General features: G+C 29.7%; 2 protein-coding genes across 2 annotated transcripts; one reads left to right on the forward strand and one right to left on the reverse strand.

Annotated features, from left to right (window-relative positions):
- The first annotated feature begins 17598 nt into the window (after positions 1-17598).
- Positions 17599-19740, forward strand: LOC120281677 (purine permease 3-like). Its single transcript, XM_039288378.1, has 2 exons — positions 17599-18477; positions 19345-19740. The coding sequence occupies exons 1-2, from the start codon at positions 17734-17736 to the stop codon at positions 19714-19716; spliced, it is 1116 nt and encodes a 371-aa protein (XP_039144312.1). The 5' UTR covers positions 17599-17733; the 3' UTR covers positions 19717-19740.
- A 579-nt stretch (positions 19741-20319) lies between these two features.
- On the reverse strand, positions 20320-23244 carry LOC120281786 (purine permease 3-like). The gene is made up of 2 exons (XM_039288479.1): positions 22375-23244; positions 20320-20842 (listed from the first exon to the last, which is right to left on the reverse strand). The coding sequence occupies exons 1-2, from the start codon at positions 23128-23130 to the stop codon at positions 20489-20491; spliced, it is 1110 nt and encodes a 369-aa protein (XP_039144413.1). The 5' UTR covers positions 23131-23244; the 3' UTR covers positions 20320-20488.
- Positions 23245-23650: the final 406 nt, after the last annotated feature.

The following is a 23650-nucleotide window of genomic DNA, read 5'->3' on the forward strand; positions in this document are numbered from 1 at the left end:
TTAACAAATTAAAAATTAATTATAATTTTGACTACCCTCCTCAAAGCAAAATTTATTTACTTGCTTTCTCTTAAATATTTATTGAAGATGTAAATATCTCCTATATAAAAGACTTTGTACTCGGTTATATATATATATATATATATATATATATATATAATATTTTTAGATTTTTTTATATATATGTTCCTCTAAAATAGATATAGTATAAATATAAATATATTTGAAAAATTCTATGGCTGTAAGGTGAGGGTGTGGAACATTAAAAAATCCACTCATGCAACTGAAAAGTTTCTCATGGGTTGAGACGATTGCCGGGTGGGCATATAAAATGCTATGATCAGTCCATTTCATCAAAAGAAAAAAATATATTTAAACTAATTTTATGCTTATATAGATTATGTATATATATATATATATATATATATATATATATAATTATTCTTAATTTAAATGCTAATCTGACTAATTCATATTTTTTTTATATTAGAATATATTCCATGTCACATATTTGTTTTTCATTTTATTCTTATTTACATTCTATTCCTGATTCCTCTACTTTAAGGATGCATTTCTAATTAGGGCATAAAATAAAAAAATAAAAAGATAAAAAAACAACGAAGCACTTTGTTTTTTTATAGCAAGATGTGTGCTTATACATACAGTTATACCTATAAAGCTTTAAAAATTCACTCTTCATTTCACATAAAATGATTTGCAAATCCCTTGACTTATTATTTAATTTTAATGTTTTTAGTATTTTTTGACAATCTTGATTTTTCAAAATATCTTTCACATAAATGTTTATTGGTTTAAAACTCATGATTAATTTTATTTTTATTAACAAATGTAACAAACTCAATAGTTAGAAGTATATATATATAAAAAAAAAAATTAATCATCCTTTATTTATGACACTCTATGCATGGAGACTCCCATTGTCTATGCACAGTGCATTTTGTTCACACCATGTATTGTGTGAGATTTGGACACTCAACTACCTACATAAAAATGGAGGCCACCTTTTTCTTATTTTTTTTCCTTTATTTATTTATTTTTTTTTTCTTTCTTCCCCGGCCATGTTCCCAGTGAAATGTCTAGTGACCACAAACAGATTCGTTGAATAGTAGGTGAGCTCATACACACCCTGATAATATAAACCAGATTTAGTAATGGTTTTGTGGCCTGTGATTAGTTTGCCAAATAATCTCTAGTTGTCAACATCAATAATTGAACTTAGAATATGGCACTAAACTAATGGTCATGTGGTCGAAAGTGACAGCTGATGCCATTTGAGCAAACTTGCGAATTCCACTCGAGTATTAAGTGGCCCTTGATAACTACTTTATAGAAGAATATGAATAAATCTTTAATATATCTTTATCTCTGTGTTTGATCCATTAATGCTTCCCTATGTCTCCTTTGATTTTTCTTAATTGAGTGAAGCTTAGGAGGACTTTTGACAAGGTGTGTTAATTTGTTGTTGACGATGATGATGATGATGATAAGGAAAATGTTCAATGTTATGGTGCTTGTTTAGTTCCATTTTGGAAGTGTGGGTTTTAGGGGATTGAGGTGGTTGCTAAATAGTGGTTTGTTGAGGGTTGGATAAACAAAAAGGGGACTAAATGGTTATTTATTTATTTATTATGAAGGGGTTCTGGTGGCAAAGATGATCATGAGTTTGTCTTTGGTGGATGGAAACATAATAGATGATTGTAGTCAAATAATGATATATTAGAGGGTCAAAAGTTTATTTTATTTTTTATAATTCTTTGCATATATTTGAAAAATAAGTAATTACTGTTGTATTGTTGTGAAACTTCTTATTTTTTAACCAGGTCAGTTCAAGTAGTGGAAATTTAAATTATTTAAATAAATAATTTTAAAATTTAAATTTTTATATAAGCAAAAAAAAAAATACTTATATAAGGCTTTCAATATCTATGAAAAAAAATATTATTATATTAATAACTTTTATTTATTTGTCTACTTTAATGGCTAAAAATTAAATAAAAGAAAATGCTTTTTAGTTGTAGTCCAACCGTTTTTTGGGACATGTTTGGAAGAGAGGAATAGAATACATAAACATGATTAAGGATAAATATGCCTTTTTATTCCTTAGATTGTTATGTGCTTGTGTGGCTGAGGCATGCTCCATGTTAAATAGTGATTTGCCTGAGGGTTTATTTGTAAATATATTTTTGAATAAGGTCCATTTCCTCTGCTTCTGTTTTTGTAAAAAGGCAAATTTGTCCATTTACTCCTACAAATCAATTGCTTAAGTCTTTTTAATAGAAAAAAATCAATTAAACTATTTTATAAATTCAAGAAAAATATTAAATTTAAATTAAGATAAATATTTTTTTATATATTTTCTTAAAAAAAAGTTTTTGATGTTTTCTTTTTTATATTTACTTTTAGGTTGTTCACAATGAGTATGTGTTCAAGTTGTTTGAGCCCATGCAAGATGTGCTTTCTCAATTCGAAAGACAGTAATTTTTACATGGGCTTTTTTGGTCATAATGATATTTTAAAACTTATAATTTTTTAAAACATACTATTTGTTTGTATAACTTTGGGGAAAAAAATAGTTAACGCTTTGTAAACATAGTTTTTGTTTATATATCTTTATAAATCGGTGCTTTAATTTTAACAAGTTAATGAAATTAATTAAAAATTTATAAAAAAAATTAAAGTGCTAGTCGTGCCATATCATTATGAGTAAAGATAAATGCTTTATTAAAGCTTATAAATAGGCTAAACATCATCTGCAGAGGTTCGTAGAGTCGTCCGCAGATGATGTACAGTACTTTTCATAGGGTTGGATGGCTGTGATTGATTCGATTCTTGTCTTTGAAATTGATTGGATGGATCGGATCAAAAATCATGTGATCCCACTTTTCTGTCGCTTGTAAATAGTGCTGCGATGTTACTTATTCACGAGCGAGTAGTGCGTCGTTGGATTGAAATCCAACGGCCCATATCAACGTTCACAGATTACGTATATGTGAACGTTGACAGAAGATGCATCCTCTTATAAATAAATATGATTTTATAAAAATATATTCAGTAGGGTAGTAATGGTTCCCAGTGTGGGTATAAGAAGATGATCAATTCTCCATATGTATATGTTGAGACGGAATAATAAAAATATGAATTATAATATATTTTTTTTAACCACCCTCTCTTTAAAGCAAAATTATGTACTTGCTTTCTATTAAAGATTTGTTGAAGATGTAAATATCTTCTGTTATAAAAGATAGATATATATATATATATATATATATATATATAATATTTCTAGAATTTTTTTGTTACATGTGTGCTCAAATAAATATATTTTAAATATAAATATATCTACAAAATCCCCCGGATTTAGCGTGAAATATTTAAAAAACCCAGGCGTAAATTTGTAATGTTTAATGTAATATGTTATAGAGATAATTTTAGAGTTAATTAGGCAATTATTTGTAAATATAGTATTATATTAAAAAAGATAATTGCAGAGTTAATTAGGTACTTATGTGTATATATATATATATATAAATTTCTTTCCTCTCTAATCTTTTCATGGTAACCAGAAAGGCCTTAAAAAAAAAAGAAAAAAACCCTAGCTAGCCGCCATCTTCTTTGGCACACCACTGCCGCGGTCTAAAGTCGTGATTGGCCAATGCGCGGAATTGTTGTAAGTGATGTTACAACCATCACTACGAGAAAAACAGAAATTTGGTACAGTAAATTTTTCACGGAATTAAAACCGTCCCAAATTTCTCATGGAAATTTGCATGAAAATAAAAACCTTGACAAATTTTTCACGGACATTGGTATGGGAAAAAAATTGTGACAATAATTGGCACGGAAAAAAAGTCTTTGTTTCGGTGCCAATGTATGTGACAAATTTGTCACAGTTTTTAGCACGGTACTTACAATCTGTGGCAAACACCGTGACAAATACAAAGAAAAAAAATATTTTCACGATAAAAAAATGTGACAAAAATAGTGACAAAATAAACCAACATGGTCTTTTAGTAATATTACAAAAAACTAAAAAAATAATTTAACAAAATAAAATTAACATGAATTGAAGAGATGAGTACAACCCTCCACCACAAGCGATGTCAATACGCCCCGGCCCAGATGGGAATCCGATTCCCCGCCCCGTCGGGGCCAAGGTCGGGGAATTTTTTCAGGGATCGGGCCATGGTCCTCCTCACCCCGTCCCGACCCCGAAATAGTAAATATTTAATTTAAATATATATATATATATATATATATATATATATATATATATATATATATTAATATATATGTTATATGTTATAAATATAAAATATCTAAATAAAAATTGAACAAAAAGTAAAATGCCACATATTTATTTAATTAGCAAATTATTAATAATTGAATAGACATTAGTATCAAAATTAACTAAAATCGTAAACTTATATTAATTATATTGCATTTTTTTAATTATTCTAAATTTTGTAAATAATTTATTAATTAAATGAAAAGTTAGAGATTAAAATTGAGACGGTGAGTACCACGAATTAAAAAAAGCTTTTTATTCAATATTTGTAAGTTGAAAACTTATTTATATTAAATATATACAATTGAAAATAATAAATTTGATATATTAACATTAAGCAATTGAATAGATGAGTCCAACCATCCATCCATGATCTCATTATATTAATTAATTATAAATTTTAATTGAATTAGGGATTGTCAGATAAAAAAAATGACAACTAAAAAATTATTAATAAAATAATTTAAAATGATTGTCACTTTCATATTATTTAATTATTTTATTAATTTTAATATAATAATTTAAAGAATAAGAAATAAAAAAAAATTAGTGGGAGGAGTTGGTAACCCGGCATTGGGGTTAGTAACCCCGATGACAGGGTTACTATCTCCCATTATTATTTCATATAATAATTTAAATAAGAAATAAAAAAAATATAGTGGGAGGGGTTAATAACCCCGGCATTGTGGTTATGTCGGATTTAGTAACCCCAATACCGGGGTTACTATCTCCCATTAAAACAAAAGTATTATTTTAAATTATTGTCACTCTCATAATAATAATATTCAAAATATTAATAAAATAATTTAAAATAATTCTTATTTTAATAATTAACAATAATAATTCTAATTTAAAATAATATTTTATATTTTAATAACAATTTTTTTAAATTATCCTAAAAAGATCAAAAATACAGTCTCTTTCCATCTCTCCCCAACCCAACAGACCGGATAAGTGATCATTCCAAATAACTAAGTATTTTTTCAATAACCAATAATTTAAATTTTATAAAAATTAAACAAACCAAAGAAAATAAAAGAAAGATATAGGTTTTTTTTTCATTTCTCCCCTATGAATATTTGTGATTTTGTTTATCTTTAATATTTAATATACGTCTGATTTATTCACTTTTAAAATAATTTTTTTATTTTTAGAAATCAAAATTTAACACTTATTATATATAGGGGATATTTTTTTCTCATTTGAAATAATTAATAAGTGCAAATATATTTATATCTTAATCATATTATTAAACAAAAAGAATTTTTATGTGCATATTAAAAATAAAAAAGTAAATTTAACGATCTTTGGGTTCATTTGTAAAACTTTTAGAAAAAAGATTAAAAGTGTAAAAAGTGATATTTTAATTTATTAATCGGGGCCGGAGAATCCCCGAAACTGAAAAATCCCCGCGGGGAAAGGTACGGGGAAAAATATTTCTGGTATTCGAGTTCGGGGCAGGGGTCGGTGATGGGAGTGGATCCCCGCCCGTTGACATCCCTACCCTTCACCGTACATATAATCTCAAATGATTGATAATATGATTCTATTTTATTAAAACTTAATAAATTATTTTTTAAAAAAATAATTATAATTTTTATTTGGCACGCAATTTGGCACGGTCTACTCGAATCCGTGCCAAAAACCGTGACAAATAAGAATATTTGGCACGGTTTTGGATATATTTTGACAAATTCATTGCTACAATTTTTATTTTTTTAATAAAAAATTATATTTGTGGTGTACATGCACAAATACTGTGATTAACTCAATGGCAAATAAATATAAACATCAAAATATAAAATTAGCATGGATGCATATGAAACATCTAGTTAAAGTGAACATAATCCAAATAAACTAGTGAATATTTTATCAAGTAAAACATTAAAAACTAATAACTATTTACACCGGCTAGTCTTATCTATATTACAACCATCCACCATGCGATATAATTCCAATTATAATCATTTTTTTATAAAATAATTAGAAACTTATTCCTTTGGCACGGAATTTGGCTCGGTTTTCTCAAAACCGTGCTAAATACAGTTCCAAAGAAAAATATTTGGCACGGTATACCCTATGCCGTAACAAAAATCATGATAAATAATTTTATTTGTCACGGTTATTGGGACGGTTTGGATATAGGTTGTAAAATTCATTCTGACATTTTTTAATTTTTCATAAGAATTATATTTGTCGTCTACATGCACAAATATTATGATTAACTCAATACCGATTAAATATAAATAGTAAAATATAAAATTAACATGGACTGAAAGGTATAAAATCCCAATTTTCATCTATATGTCAAACAATAATTAGAAAAAAAAATTAGTTGGCACGGAATTTGGCACGGTCTGCCCGAATCAGTGCCAAAAACCGTGATATTTGTCACGGTTATTGGCACAATTTTGTATATACTTTGTCAAATTCATTGCTACAATTTTTATTTTTTTAATAAAAAATTATATTTGTGGTGTACATCCACAAATATTGTGATTAACTCAATACTGACTAAATATAAATAATAAAATATAAAATTAACATGGATTGAAAGGTATAAACTCCCAATTTTCATCTATATGTCAAACAATAATTAGGAAAAAAAAATTTAGTTGGCATGGAATTTGGCATGGTCTGCTCGAATCTGTGCCAAAAACTGTGACAAATAAGAATATTTGTCACGGTTGTTGGCACAGTTTTGGATATACTTTGACAAATTCATTGCTACAATTTTTATTTTTTTAATAAAAAAATATATTTGTGGTGTACATGCACAAATACTGTAATTAACTCAATAGCAAATAAATATAAATAACAAATATATATTAATAAGAAATTTGAAATTATTGCTATATATATATCTATATATCCTTATAATATATTACTTACGGTGAAATATTTATTATAGTTATAATATATTTTAATTTTAGTGAAATATTTGGCTTAATAAATTTTTTTAATGAGTTAAATATAAAACAAGAAATTCATGGAGAATGTGCAAAATTAAATTAATTAAGATGATGATTTTCTATCATTTGTTTTTGATTTAGATATCAGAGGAATATATATAATTAGAAAATTACCTCATGACTTTTAATTAATTGTTATAATCTATGTTGACTTAGTTTACATAATTGGTTTGATGAATGAAAATGATATTATATATATATATATATATATATATATATATATGAATAATTAATCTTCTTGAAGATACACTACTATAATATATTTTTAATTTTTAACTCATTTTTTATATATAATAATTTTTAGAAATTGTATTTTTTAAAACAAAAATTATATTAAAATTTTTATTTATTTATTTTTATCAATATTGTTAATGTTTTGCACATTTTTTAAACCTATTTGCAATATTTTAATTAAAAAAAACATTATCTCTAGTAAAACTACTTTATTAACATTATCTAAAATTTAACTGATGTTGTAGACATAAGTTAATAATAATTTACTTTCCCTTCTTTCTCATTCTTCTCTTCCTATCACTCGGTCTTCTTCTCTTTTTTCTCCTTCTTCTCCTTCATCGTCGTTCTTATCCTTTTTTGCGATCTCTTCTTCGTCTTCAGCTTCAGCTTTTCGCGTTTGATTACTTCTCCTTCTCCCGATCATTTCATCTCTTCTTCGTCGTTTTGGAACCGTAAATTTGAGGTATTTTTTTTTTTGTTTAATTCAGTGTTTTTGTTTGATTTGAGCTATTTGAAAGAGTTGATAAGTCCATTGTTGGAAGGTCACTTAAGTAAAGGATGCTCATAAGATGATTCTGAAGAAATCTGTTGAATAGGTTCATCAAGTTCCAAGCATTACTGAGGTAATAGATCAGTATGTTTCTGCTTCCCATGCAAAACTCCTGAAGTTTGTACCGGTGAGAGCATTTTCCTTCTGTTGAAGTACAACCAGAAGGCTAATGCTCCGGAGCACCATTGAGATGTTTGCTTGTTCTGGATGTAGGGTTGTGAAGGAGTATACCAAATCTCATGATTCAGTTGTCTTGGAATAGAGATGGTTCTTTGAACATAAGCACACCATATTTTTTCAAAGTCATTGCTTCTTGATGACTTTCAAGCCATGTCTCAATAAGGTCAAATGAGATCTGAAACATTATAAACATATAAATAAGAACACACACACACACACACACACACACATATATATACACACACACCTGATTTCCTGCAAGACTGAGTTGAATAATACCAGAAGGGTTGGTAAGAGGATGATAAGGTTTTTCTCATATTCTTGCCATCCTAGAAAGTAAGAAGAGTCTTGGCCATGGGAGTTGCATGTGGCTTTCTTGGACAACATAGTGAAACAAATTAATATGTTGAATAAGATTGAAGTTAATTAATATTGTTTTTTTTAATTCTTTAAAGTGATTTCTGGCCGGATATTATGTATTAAAATATAGCTCTCAGAAAGACATAGAGAATACTCTTTATATGGCTGCATCATAGCTCAAGTTGTATATTATTTTATATGAGTACACTTTAACCATCTTAAAACTAGTTAAATAGTTTCCCTTGTCTCCTTCTCCTTAAACATACTTCAAGACTATACTTATTGTTTTAGATGACAAAAGTGAAGCTCCTTCTTAAGATTCTTATACCATTTTTCACCACCCTGTAAGTTCATAGATCTTGATAAATCTTGCCTTTTTATTCATTTAAGGTAAATCTAATGATAATTTATATAATCTAATGAGGAAGAAAGGCTTCTAGTTTTCAGCTAATGAGTTGTTGTTTCTTATGCTTGTATCTCTTCTCACTTAGATTCTTTTGATCTTTTAAATAGTTGTTGTTTCTTATGAATTGAATTTATATCAATTATTAACTACTGCCTTGAGCTTTCTTAGGCTCCTAGCTTGCGCCAATGTTTCTTTCAAAAGCAAAACTTCAATTCTTTGCCTTTTGAAAGGTTAGCATTATCAAAACTTTTCGGCCAGAATCAAGCAGATTTTGTTTAATCTATAAACTTACAAAACAAAAAAAGGAATGGAATTTTAGAGCTTGTTCACCTCACTCCTTAATCTTTGCACATTTATAGGTGTAGCTGTCGGTGCGGGCTTGCAGGGTGTGGTTGCTTATGTTCACATAACTTGCTACTATTTGATCGGAATTCCCCTTGGATGTTTGCTTGGTTATGTATTGGGTTTCCATATTAAGGTACCTTTTATAAGTAGGCTGTTGTTGTTTGCTTGTATTTTTAAATAAGGATGAACAATAATTTATATGTGCTTATTTTGAAATGGTACTTTTGGCTCTGTATATATTGTTACACTTGTGACCTTGGATAATTGTTTTTTACCGGTCCTTGTTTCACCCATCCAGTACTAGGCATCAGTTTATTTTTCTTTTATGAGCATAAGTTTATTTCTTTCTTAAGTGAAACGTAAAAAGTTTGATTTTCTTTTCAAGGTTGAGGGTTCATGAAAAATATATGTTTATTAAAAAAATAGTATATAGCTGATTTGGTTTTTGTTTTTGTTGCTAAATTTTTTTTATCTTAAGATTTAAATTCAATAGTACTTTTATTTTCATTTTTTTATTATCACAATATTTATTAATGCTTAGGTAATACTATTTATCATCATTTTTATTACTAAATTAATATATACAATAATTTTAGCTGTTTATTTTCCATGGTAAACATTTTGAATGTTTATTAGTGATTATTAAATAGAAGGAAAATTATTTTGGGTGTTTGGTTGGAATCCTGGATAAAGAAAATTTGATAGACAATCAAACGGAAAGAAATGGCATCTAAAAAGTTCCACAATTACGTACAATGCCAGTTGGTCTTCTTTAGTTTAGGATTGTTTATGGGCATGCTACTAAATAAACAAATAGAATAACCACATCTATATTGTTTATGTAGAAATAAACTTCATTCATGTAATTTTATTGCTATTATTTTCTTACATGGATCATTCATCTATTTTTAATAGGTTTATGATTACTTTGTTCATTTAATCTTGGTGATCGCTAATAAAGGTTGCTAATCAACGTGACTTCAACAAACAAAGAGAAATCTTACAAACCAAGTTGACTTTTGGTATGCTTTGATGTTTTATTTCTCATTTTGTGTTGATTGTTAGTGTTATCTATCGAGGAACATAATTATTAGAGTTGATCGTGTTATGCACGTAGATGATTTGTAAAACATCTTTAATCCTTTTGCTTGTTTTGATTAATGCATGTTAATTGTAGATGTTGATGTAGTTATTTTGATTACTACATGCATGAATAAATATGAACAGTAAATGTTATGTGTATGGTGAGATTCATCTGACATGTAAGCTCTTTAGATTACTACATGATAAAATAAATAAACAAAATGATCTCTTGTTATATTTAATATTTATTCATGCATGTATATATTGTCTACTGTTTCACATGATTTTAAATTATTTATGCACATTTGTATTAATATACATAGTATTGGAATTAACAAATGGTGCCTAATACTTAATTAAAAATAGTGGTTGTAGGACAAAAATGTTGTCAAGACAGTGGATGTATAATCGAAATCTACCTGGGCGAAAAGGATTAACTGACGAATTTATTGCTGGGGTGGATGAATTTATCCAGTTCGCAATTAATCAAGATGACTCATATAAGAATGGAGAAAATATTAGGTGTCCTTTTTTTAAGTGCAAAAATACACGGTTTGTTCACCCAAATGATGTCGTTACGCATTTATATCGTTGTGGGTTTAAACAATGTTATTGGAATTGGACTTGTCATGGAGAAGAATTGTTCCCAACTAGTGACGAGCAAAATGATGTTCAGGATCGTGTTGTAGAACAAGTGACACATTGGGGTGACTATGGGTAGATGACTTGGGATCAAAGGATGGTATATGATTGTTTTCGTTCTCATGTTCTGCCATGGGATCCATCTCATTGTAACAATGAAGCAGATCCAAGCGTACAACCACCATTAGATGAGCCAATTTCCAGTTTTCAGGGTGGTGAGAGAAGTCAATTATCTGATAGATTTTTGATGTGTTAAAAGTTGCTGATCAACCTTTGTATGAAGGTTATGAGAATCACTCTCAATTGTCTTTTGTTGCTAGAATGTTATCTATCAAGTCTGATGCCAATATTTCTGAGGATGATTTTAATACTATGATTACTGCAATTAGAGAGGTTCTTCCTTCAGATAATACAATGCCAACAGATTATTACCATCACAGAAAAACCATGAATGAATTGGGGCTACCTGTGGTTAAAATTGATGCTTGTAAAAATGGTTGTATATTATATTGGAAACATGATGACATGCACATTTCATGCAAGTTCTGCAATGAGCCATGGTATAAATAGAAAAAGGGTCGACACAAGCTACCTGATAATGGCAGGCATAAAAAGATTGCGCAAGCAATATTAAGATATTTACCATTAACTCCAAGATTGCAGAGGTTATATACTTCTAGTGCTACGAACAGCACATGACTTGGCATGCTACTCATGAAAGAAAGCAGAGGGAGTAATGCATCATCCATCTGATGGTGAAGCATGAAAACATTTTGATGGAATTTATCCCAATTTTGCCAAAGAACCTCGTAATGTTCGTTTGGGTTTACGTCTTTGATGGTTTTTGCCGCATGGGCGGTTTGGGAGAACATATTCTTGTTGGCGATGGTTGTGACCCCTTATAACCTTCCACCAGGAATGTGCATGAAAAGACCTTATATGTTCTTATCACTAATTTGTCAAGGACCTAAGAATCCAAAAAAGAACATAGATGTATTTTTGCAACCTCTAATTAAGGAGTTGAATAATTTGTGGGAATTTGGTGAAATGACTTACGATGTTTCAAGAAATGAATATTTTCTCACGAAAAATTTTGCACTTTTTGTGGACAATTAATGATTTTTCCTGCATATGGGATGCTATACGGTTGGAATCTTGCCGAGGTTTTGGGATGTCCAATTTGTATGGAGAAGTCAAATGCTTTCCATCTGCAATATGGTAGGAAGACAAGTTATTTTGATTGTCATCTGATGTTCTTACCATGAAATCATGCATACCACAAGGACAAGAAATCTTTCATACGTGGTCGATTGGAAAAAAATACTTCACCACAAAGATTATCAGGTGAGGAAATTTTTAATCAGGTTATGCTATTTCCAACAGCAATGGAAGACCCAGTTAACACACCTCCAGGGTATGGAGCAACACATAAGTGGACAAAAAAAGTATTTTTTGGGATCTGCCCTATTGAAAAAATAATCTGACCTGACATAATCTTGATGTGATGCATATAGAAAAAATGTCTTCGACAATGTGTTTTTCACAATTATGGATGTGAAAGGGAAGAGTAAGGATAATATTAATGCAAGAAAAGATGTTGGTATTCTTTGTGACCGTAAAGAAATAGCAGTTCCTTCAAACTTTTCAAGTCAAACTATTCCTAAAGCAGTTTATACCTTGACAAAAGAACAAAAGAGGGTCATTTGTGGATGGATTCAAGAATTAAGTTTTCCAGATGGTTATACTTCTAATCTTGGAAGATGTGTTGACATGAACGAATTGAAAATGATTGGCATGAAGAGTCACGCCTGCCACGTCTTTATGCAAAGGCTCATTCCGATTGCTTTTAGAGAATTGTTGCCATCATTTGTTTGGAATCCATTGCCATAATTAAGTTTGTTATTTCGCACGATATGTTCTACTACAGTTGATATTGATAAAATTATTGAGTTAAAGGAAAAGGTTGCAGTGATTTTATGTAACTTGGAAAAAATATTTCCATCAGCTTTTTTTGATTCCATGGAACATCTCATTGTTCATTTGCCCTATGAAGTTAGAATTGGAGGTCTTGTTCAATAAAGATGGATGTACACCTTCGAGAGGTAATACACGCCATTTCCTAATTTTGGTGTCTTCAATTCCTTCTTTACATAATTTATATAGAGTTCTACTATTTTTATACGTGTAGGTTTCTCAAAGAATAAAAGAAAACATTAAAGAATAAAGCACACATCGAGGGTTCAATTTGCCAAGCATATATTGCTCAAGAAATCAACATTTGTGCAGAGAATTACTTTGAGCCTCACATATCATGTAGAAGGAGGAGACCGCGACAAAATGATGAGGGTTGTAGCAATGAAATTTTTCCACCTTTCTCGATATTCAATTATACTGGTCGAGGCCAAGGCCATCCAAAAATTAGGTAGTTATTTGAAGATGAGTTACATGTAGCACATACTTATGTGTTACGAAATTGTCCAGAAGTATATCCATATTACAAGTAAGTTTTATTGAATAATGAGAAATATAATTTTATAATTTGTACATGTTCAAGATCTAATTTTGATATATAAGTATTTCTTGTTTGAATGGACATTCTTAGGATATTTGTCACCTACTTGGAAGGGAACCCATCTGATGCCATCGATAAGGCAGTTGATAAGCATTTCTCAAAATGGTTTCAAAATTTTGTCAGTAATGATGCAGACATGTTTAAATTGTATTAAGAAATAATGAAAATTTTCATTAACGTTTTTTTTGGGATTTAGGTGGAAAATGAAGTTAATCAAGTAACCGATCCTCTCTTACAGAGTTTGGCTTAGGGTCCATTAAAGAAAGCAACAACATGGCCTGGATATTTCATTAATGGCTACAACTTCCATACTGTCACACATAGAATGGAGAAGACCACCATGAATAGTGGTGTTTGTGTAAGAGGAAGCAATTCGGAGGATTCATCTTGTGATTTTTATGGTTTACTAGAAAATGTAGTGCAGCTTGAGCACCATGGTAGTAGATGGAATCATGTAGTACTCTTTGAGTGTACATGATTTGACCCATTAAATGACACCAAGGTTCACTCCCTATATAAGTTGGTTGATATTAATTGTAAAAGGTTCTATCAAAAGTATGATCCATTTGTGTTGGCCCAACAAGCCACTCAAATGAACTATGTTGCATACCCGAGCATGAAGAAAAACAAAGTTGATTGGTTGGCTGTGTGTCCCACAAAAGCTAGGGGAGTAGTTGAGACAACTTGGCTAGAAAAAGATGCATCTGCATATCAAATGGAGGAAATACAGTCCACAACCGGCGTTAGTACTATGGAAGAAATTCCTCCTTTGTTTGACCCACAAGGCATACAACTTATTGTTGACTTGTCTGATCTGCAACCCATTTCGAAAGATGAAACCGAGGAAGACAAAGAAAATGAGCTAACAGAAAATGAAGAAAATGAACAAATTGATGATGATGGTGATGGTGATGATGATGATGAACATGAATTTTAACAAACTACGCACTATTGGAAATTTTAGTTTGAATTTAGGGGTATTTATAATTTTTTTAATATTTTTATTCCAAAAATGCCCTCATAAACTAGCCGTTTATAGTTGTTGTAAAGGGCAAAATTGTCATTTACACCAAAAAGACTAAAATACCCATAAAACTAGCTGTTAGATAGTTGTTGGGATGGGTAAAAATGTCTTTCTATCAAAGCAAAAAGAAAAAAATAAATTCAAAGTTTTAACACATTTAAGAAGTGGACCATTCGCGGCCCGGCCTCTGGTGCAGCACGGCCTACTGCGCGACCAGTGGGCCTCGTCTTGAGCCGGCCCGCGTGCCGGGCGGCCCGGCCCGAGCCGGGCAGCGTCTGGGGCCGGCCCACGAGCCCTCGAGAACACGGCTGGCCCGACCCGAGGGTTACGGGGCGTGCTCGACCGGACATGATCTGTAGCATAGTGCACGGGTGGGCGCAGCCCAAATCGTGCCGGGCCGTGCCGGGCCCAGGCCGGCACGGCCCGTTTGACACCTCTAATATTAATATACATAACAAATGATATAAATAAACTATATTTCCCTCATTAAAATTAAATGATAATGATAAATTTAACAGAGTTAAAATGGCATAAAACACAAATAAAGTCATCCTATAGGATACTCCATTGCTAAAATCATTTATTACAAATTAGTTTTTTCTTGCTTCAATTTTTTTCATCTTGTTGATCGCTTTATAACAATTTTGCCTCATTGTCAGATACAATTATGCACATCAATCAAAGTTCATTAAGTCATAAATTTAATACAAAATTATCATAAAAAAATGATATCATGAAAATTACATTCAGCTCAACAACATCAACATAGTTCTGAAATATTATTTGTTGGAAAAAAATCAATTATAAAAATATTAAATTTGAAAAATTATAATTTAATAATTAAAACTAATTTGTTTTATACAAACCTTATTTTTCAAATAAGAAGTTCTAATTCTTCAGCTTTTAGATAACCATTAATCTCATCTACAAAGTCACCCAACAAAGTACATGCAAGCTTTTTTTTTTCATGTTAAAACAAAGAAAAAATATACATCAAAACTTATATACAATAGTATAAGCAAATAAGAATATACTCTAACATATAAACAAATTCTTGACATAATAAATATGATTATGAGACTATAATGATGCATATAAATATTTTTTTAAACAAAAATATATAAGTAAAGCATACTCTAAATCTTGATGCACAACATCCCTAAGTTTGCTTGTCTTTCCACAACATTTTTGAATTTTAGGATTATCTTTGCCATTGACTTCTCCTATTACATCTTCAACAAAGTTGCATCGTAAAGCATTAGACATAATAATCACATAAATAATTACACAAAATGTTAAATACTTACCAAATAATTCTTTTTTGTCGAGTTCGCGTGAAACCAAAATATCAGCAAACGATCAAAACCTAAAACATTTCCTTGAAAATTTTCATCGATAGCATCTACAAATAATAGTTTTATATCAAGAAAAAAAAACCATTCATCCATAAGAACCATCTCAATAGTATTAATTTCTGATTTATCTGTGAACCATGGAATTTCTCAAAGTCTAACAACCCAAACTTCAACATAATCTCTATATAGAGAAAAATCTCTAATATTTAAATTTAGATAAAATAGGATATTTATTATTATTAATTTTAGAATCATATATATATATAAATATATGATATATGATATATAATATTATAATCTGATAAATAAAAGATTTTAATTTATCATGATATAAATTAACAAATTTCATATTTAAAAATTATTAATTAAATAAGAGAGATAAGTTTTATTATCATGAAAAAATAATCTATTTATATTTTTTAATTAAATAGTAAGATAATTATAATTATTGAATGTTTAATATTATTGTAAAATTTTATTTAGGTTTTTATGAGAACTTGACATGTCATACTTTTGTCTTCTACTTTAATATATATATTATATTAGATATTAGATATTAGATATTAGATTTAAGTTTTATAATTAAAAAAAAATTAAAATCGTCAGGATAATTATGTGAATAAGATAATACTAAAAATTTTAAATATAATTTATAAATATATATATATATATATATATATATATATATATATATATGAGTTATGGGGCTCTAGAAAATTAGGGGACCCTACAGATAAGCTTTGGTCCCCTATGCTTAGACCAGCCTTATCTAGACTAATGAGTGATTATATCTTGGGCCATTTAATAAAATGACCCTCTTTTTTTTTTTTAATTAAACCAAATGGCCCTAGGGCCATTTTTAATTATCAAAAGTCCTAGGGGACCATCAGCATCACCCTAGCACTGGATGATGTGATATCTTCGACTGAAACTTGCCGATGGCGATTTTTTAAATAAAAAAATCTCGATTTTTTTCATTTTTAACTCGAATTGTTTTAATCAATAAGTTTCTATTCTTGGGTTTTTGACTAAATTTTTTTTAAAAAATTTATTAAACTTTTAAATAATTTTTTTAAAAATATATAAGTGTGTTTTTTTAATTTAAATCCCTTATTTCTTTTATAATTAACAAATTATCTTTTTCCTTTGATTATTTAACCCAAATTTTATTTAAAAAAATATGTATTTTTTGATTTATTAAAAAAATTAATTTTAAAGAATATATTTGAATATGAAAACACAAATTTTAAAATTTTAACTTTTAAAATTATTAAACCTTTAATGAAACAACTTTTTAAGCAATATATAAGTGTGGCTTTTTATTTGTATTATAATTAACAAAAACTCTTTGATTACTTAACCCAAATTTTGCTTAAAAAAATAATGGAATTTTTTTAATTTATTCGTGTGGCAAAAACTCTTTTTATTTTTTGTTAATAATGTAATTAACAAAAACTCTTTGATTACTTAACAAAAACTTTTTAAGCAATAATGTAATTATACATAACTATGATTGAAGAATTTTATATATATATATATATATAAATGAAATATATTTTTATCAGTGGGCTAGGGACTAGGGTGAAAATAACTACATAAATTCTCTAGTTTTTTTTTTAAATAAATATATAATATTATATCACAGTGTTCTCCTTCCTTATAATTCACAGTTAATCCCTCCCTCACAACCAAACAGAAAGAACCATGGACACACAATCCACACAACCAAACAACAAGAACAAGAACAAGAACCACATGAACAAAACCATAAGAAAAACCTTAACAATCCTCAACTGCCTCCTTCTCATGCTCGGCAACACCGGTGGCCCTTGCCTTTCCCGGCTCTACTTCAACCACGGCGGTCACCGGAATTGGCTTCTCAGCTTCCTCGAAACTGCCGGCTTTCCAATCCTCCTAATCCCTCTAATCATCTCCTACTACTATCGCCGCAGCTCCAACCCTTCAACAAGGGCTTACTTCACTACTCCACACATCTTCATCTCTTGCGCCGTCCTCGGCCTTCTCACTGGTCTTGATGACTTTCTCTATGCCTATGGTCTCTCCTTCCTTCCAGTCTCCACCTCCTCATTACTCCTAGCTTCTCATCTTGTCTTCACTGCAGTCTTTGCATTCTTTATAGTGAAACAAAAGTTCACACCATTTTCTCTCAATGCAGTTGCACTGTTAACTGTTGGATCAGTAATATTAGGGTTACATAGGAACAGTGATAGACCAGCAAATGTTACAAATAAGAAGTATATCATGGGGTTTATCTTGACTCTTGGAACTGCTGCTTTGTATGGTCTTGTGCTTCCTTTGATTGAGCTCACTTATATGAAGGCTAAGCAGGTTGTTACTTACACTCTTGTCATGGAGATGCAGGTTATCATGGGTTTCTTTGCCACTCTTTTCTGTGTTGTTGGCATGCTCATCAACCATGACTTTCAGGTTAGATATTTTTATTTATTTATTTTATTATGTTTTTTTTTTTAAATGGGAAAAGTTTTGAGCCAGTGAAGTCACTTTCAAGAATGTGATGCACTGGCCACTGAGATAAAGTAGTCTGAACTGTTTTTAGCTTTGTTAGGCTTTTGTCCTTGATTGCCTATTATTGTACCCTTGGCCTTAGAGAACCATTTGAATATGGAATGAGACTATAAAAATGATAGACATTTTCAAAATGAAACAGGGGCAAAAGAAAAAAGTATTTTTCTTTTTTAAGTTTTTAGTTTTTATTGTATGTCTTTTAAGCACATGGCACAAGATGGACTTGTTTAGAATGAGTTCATGGCATGCATGTGCAATTGATTTAGTACATTGGCTTTCTTTTATAATTGCTGTCAACAAGCCTAATTGATGAAATGACCAAAATAACTTTTTAAGAATATTAGTTATATTTGCTTTTATAATTATTAAGTACTTCTGTAAACATGTAGAATTTAAATGTTCAACTAATTAGGGATGGAATCAATCCAAAGCTAGTAAAAAATTTTTAGTTTGTTTAACATTCTGTTTTAGTTTTTATCATGTTACCATATTGTTCTTTTTGATTAATTTTATACTTTAAAATTTTCAACATGTTATCTCTACTTCCTCTTTTTGTTCATTAAGAGTTGCAATATATAGATTTGCCTAGTATCAATCTAGCTTGACCTTCTTATTACATTATATTTAGCTATTTATTTGCACTATAAATCAATACATACATACATATATAAGTGTGCTCTTTTCATAGACAGATGAAGTTTATTTTATTCATATATATTTTAACATGCATGAAATAAACACTCATATATATGTATGATTAATTTTCAGGAAATCCCAGAGGAAGCAAGGCAGTATGAGTTAGGGCCAGTGAGGTACTACATAGTGCTGATATGGTCATCAATTTTTTGGCAGTTCTTCTTCTTGGGAGCAGTAGGAGTGATCTTTTATGTGCACACATTGCTTGCAGCCATTATCATTGCTATATGCATCCCTATCACTCAAGTCCTTGGAGTTATCTTCTTCCATGAACCTTTCAGCAGTGAGAAAGGTGTGGCTGTTGTGCTCTCCTTGTGGGGCATGGCTTCTTATTCTTATGGTGATTATCTTCAGTCTAAGCAAAAGGATGTTGCTCATGATCAAGTGGTTGGAGAAAGATCAGATCAAGTTATTGAACTTGGAGATGATATTAATGTTGCTTAGATTATAAATTTATAATTATGTTCTTTCTTTGTGTGTGTTTATTAATTAGTAAAGGAATTCTACCATACTTATAAATTAAAATTATATTATTTAAAATATAAAACAGGTAAGAGATAAATGATTAGGGTTTTTCTTTTAATTTAGTTTCTATGTATAGTTTTTTTCATGTAAAATCATTAAAACATAATTATATGTCAATTGTATATACATTTAAAATAGAGATATTATTGCCATAGTTTAATCTTTGAGAATTCTAGTATTTGATTTGCAAAGTCTTTTATAATTTTTTTAAGCAATAAAAAAAAAGAAAATACCGTTTTTTTTATAAGTGGCGAGACAACATCTCCTCTACAATTCGAGGTCTCAAACCAATTATTTTTATAGGAATATTTCTTTGAAAGAATTACTAAATTTATAGTAAATTTTCTTTTTTAATAAGCTATTATTCATACATAATTACTCTTAAACTAAACAGGTGGAATTACATTCAGAATTAGTTAGTTTTATGTAATACTATTTTCCAAGGGAAAACTTAAAAACAATAACATCATATTTTTCACATTTATTATGTTATATCTGTTAACAAAAACAATATATTTATATTATGCATAATTGCATACAATTGGTATCTTAAAGACTAGATAACAATAACCAAAGCCCAACACACATTGTTATAATTTAAGAAGTGATTTGCTGAAATAGGAACAAATCAAACAAAAAAAGCCTTAAGTAAAAAAACCCTAATTAAATAAACACTTATCAAGAGTTCAAATTAAGCAGTACCCTTTGGTAATTCCAGCACTGAAACTGCAAGCTGCTGCTGCTTCTTCTTCTTCTTCTTTTTTGCCTTCAACTCTCCATAGAAATAAGAAACAAAACCCCAAAGAAAGAGTGCTAGGGAAATACCCTTTCCACTATTGAACTCTTCATGGAAGAAGATGATGGCGAAAACCTCAGTCACTGGGATAAGCACCATCAAGAAGATTCCAGTGACCAGTGCCGATGTGTAGTGGATTGCCCCGATAATACCTAAGAAACAGAACTGCCATAGAATTGCAGACCATACTAGCACTTGATAGTAGTTAAACTCACCTAAGCCAAATGCCTTGCCTTCTCTGGGAATGACCTGAATGCATCCACAAGAAGTTCATTCATGCATTAATTAAAAAACAATGGATGAATAAATATGGTTGATTAGTCATCAGTTGAAATAAACCCTAATGATGCATGTGTTCTTCACATCCATATATGCATGCATGACAAGTTCATTCATTCATGCATTAATTAATGAATAAACATATATGCATGGTTGATTAGTTATTGAAATAAACCCTAATGATGCATGCTTGCATGCGTGCATGAATGAGAAGTTCATTCATTCATGCATTAATTAACAAATAATGAATAAACATATATGATTGATTAGTTATCAGTTGAAACAAACACTAATGATGCATGTGTTTCTTTGCAAGAGAATAACAATAGTTCGCATATATTAAAGGTATAAGGGTAATTATGTTTTGTACATAAATATTATGTAATGACATTTATATATTTAGTTAACATAAACTATTAGAAGTTATTATTATTCTATTATTATAATGAAAGGGATATGAGATGGCCATCACAAAATGGAAGTAAAAGTAATTGATGAATAAGTGAGAACAAAAGGAAACCTAATATATATTGATTTGGTTGATTATAATCTTAAACATTATGTATACTATTTGATATTTAGTTATTTATATGAGTTGGCTTCTAAGTAGTAGCCCAATTCAATTCAAAGGACCATGAGGTCTTGAGTTTGGAATATATATATATATATATATATATAAGAAATTACAAAAAACTTAGGGTCTATATAAATATATGAAAGCGACTAAATTCAATAATTTTAAACGTATGACAAGCTTGTCCAACTAATTGGTTTAATTGCAGTCATTTCCTTAATTAGTACTTGAGTAAGTTTGATGACATTTATTTATCATATAGATAGATGGATACCTCAAGAATAAACTAATCATTGAAAACAAGCAAATTTCATTAATTATAACACCAACCATTTCACTCTTCCTATTCATTTATTAAAAACATATATAAGCCATCAGAAATGAGAAGTAATTACTAGCTAGCTACATTTCTGACTTATTTAATATTTGTACGTTTTAATAAAAATGAAATTAAGATCATTGACTATTTATAAATTGGTTTCTATTATGAAATATTTCTTTAATTATTTTTATATGATCAAACTATTTTCTGTGAAAATGATATTGTAGTTGCCCCATAATTACTCAATTAAGTACTTACAAAACTAAACAGTCTAAACAGCATTTTAAAAGTCATTTAGGTATAAATAATACAAACTGTTTTTAAAAACTAATTAACCAGCCTTTAAAAAAGCCATTTGGCACTAAATCTAAATGATAGTGTTTTGACTTTTCTTAAAGAAATTAAAACAACCAAACATATAAATTAGTTCCAGATAGACCTACTATATATTATATTTTTAAGAGACGTTTAACTTTTAAAGACCATTTAATTTGGTATTTATTGGGCGTGGCAGAGTCTTTTCAACAAAAAAGTATATATAAAAATTTATTAAATGGTATTCTATCAAGAGATAAATAATAGAGAAAGTGACAAAGCAAGAGATACCTGAAAATCCTTGGCAATGAACATGCCAACAGTGCAAAAGGCAGTGGCAAAGACTCCCATAACAAGTTGCATTTCCATAACAAGTGTGTAAGTGATTGCCTGGTTTGCCTTTGTGTAAGTGAGTTCAACCACTGGAAGAACAAAAGCATACAAAATAGCAGCACCAAGTGTCATAAAAAACCCTTCAAAGTATTCTCCTTTAGACTCCCCTTCTGGCCTATCTCCATCTGAATTCAATCCCAATATCAATGCTCCAAAACTCAGCAAAGCCACAGCATTAATAGAACAAGCAGTGAACTTCTGTTTCACTATAAAGAATGCAAACAGTGCTGTAAACCCTAATTGAGTGGATATCAAGATAGAAGAAGTTGAGATAGGAAGGTAGGAGACGCCATAGGCATAGAGAAGATTGTCGATTCCAATGAGTATGCCAAGTCCTAAACTTGATAGGAACAAGTTTTGTGTTATCAAGTAAGGTTTCGCGTGTTTATCTGTCTTTCGCCGATGATAATATGAGATAATGAGAGGGATAAAGACTATAGGGAAGCCGGCAGTTTGAATCCAGCTTGAAAGCCATATACGGTGACCGCCACGAACGAAGTAGAGCCGGAGGAGGAGAGGGCTTGCTGTGCAGCCTAAAAACATCATAATGAAGTTCACTGTGAGCACAACTCTTCTTAGGGTTTTGCTAACTTGCACCTCTTGTTCATGTTGTGCTTCCTGTTCTTGATGTTGTTGAGCTTCTATTTCCTTCATATCTTCTTTATTTCTCTCTTCTGATGATGAAGTGCTCTCTGGCTTACTAGCTATATGTATATGTATATATATAGGAGAAGATAGTGAAGAGGTTTTATATTCTTGTGGTTGTAAGAATGATTGAATGGTCTAATATTAATTAATGGCACTATGAATATTCCCTAATATATACAAGGAGTGAACTGTATCTAGCTAGTCTCTAATGATAATGAATGTATATGTTTGGACCTTTGTCATGGTTATCATTTTCATTAATTTATTATGTTGTTTTTTGTGTGTGGGAAAAACCCACAAATTAAATGTTATGTGATGTTAGAATATACATATACCTATATTATATATAATAATTAATGGTTAAGATCTAGATTGGAAGGATTCTATGGGAAGTTAAGATTTCAATTATTGATGGCCTACTTTAGATGATATTTTTTATTGTTTATCAATCTTTCTCCTTGCATTATCATTTAGAAAGTCCTTTACTAGTTTCCAAGTGAAAGCACCATTTGTCAACATTTTGTTT

This window comes from Dioscorea cayenensis, chromosome 18 (genome assembly GCF_009730915.1).
Source record: "Dioscorea cayenensis subsp. rotundata cultivar TDr96_F1 chromosome 18, TDr96_F1_v2_PseudoChromosome.rev07_lg8_w22 25.fasta, whole genome shotgun sequence".
NCBI lineage: Eukaryota > Viridiplantae > Streptophyta > Magnoliopsida > Dioscoreales > Dioscoreaceae > Dioscorea > Dioscorea cayenensis.

Excerpts from the sequence above, each read along its gene's own strand:
- LOC120281677 (XM_039288378.1), top strand. The coding sequence starts at position 17,734 with ATGGACACACAATCCACACAACCAAACAACAAGAACAAGAACAAGAAC. Across the intron at positions 18,478-19,344 it reads TCATCAACCATGACTTTCAG|GAAATCCCAGAGGAAGCAAG; the intron begins GTTAGATATTTT and ends ATTAATTTTCAG.
- LOC120281786 (XM_039288479.1), bottom strand. The coding sequence starts at position 23,130 with ATGAAGGAAATAGAAGCTCAACAACATCAAGAACAGGAAGCACAACAT. Across the intron at positions 20,843-22,374 it reads TCATTGCCAAGGATTTTCAG|GTCATTCCCAGAGAAGGCAA; the intron begins GTATCTCTTGCT and ends GGATGCATTCAG.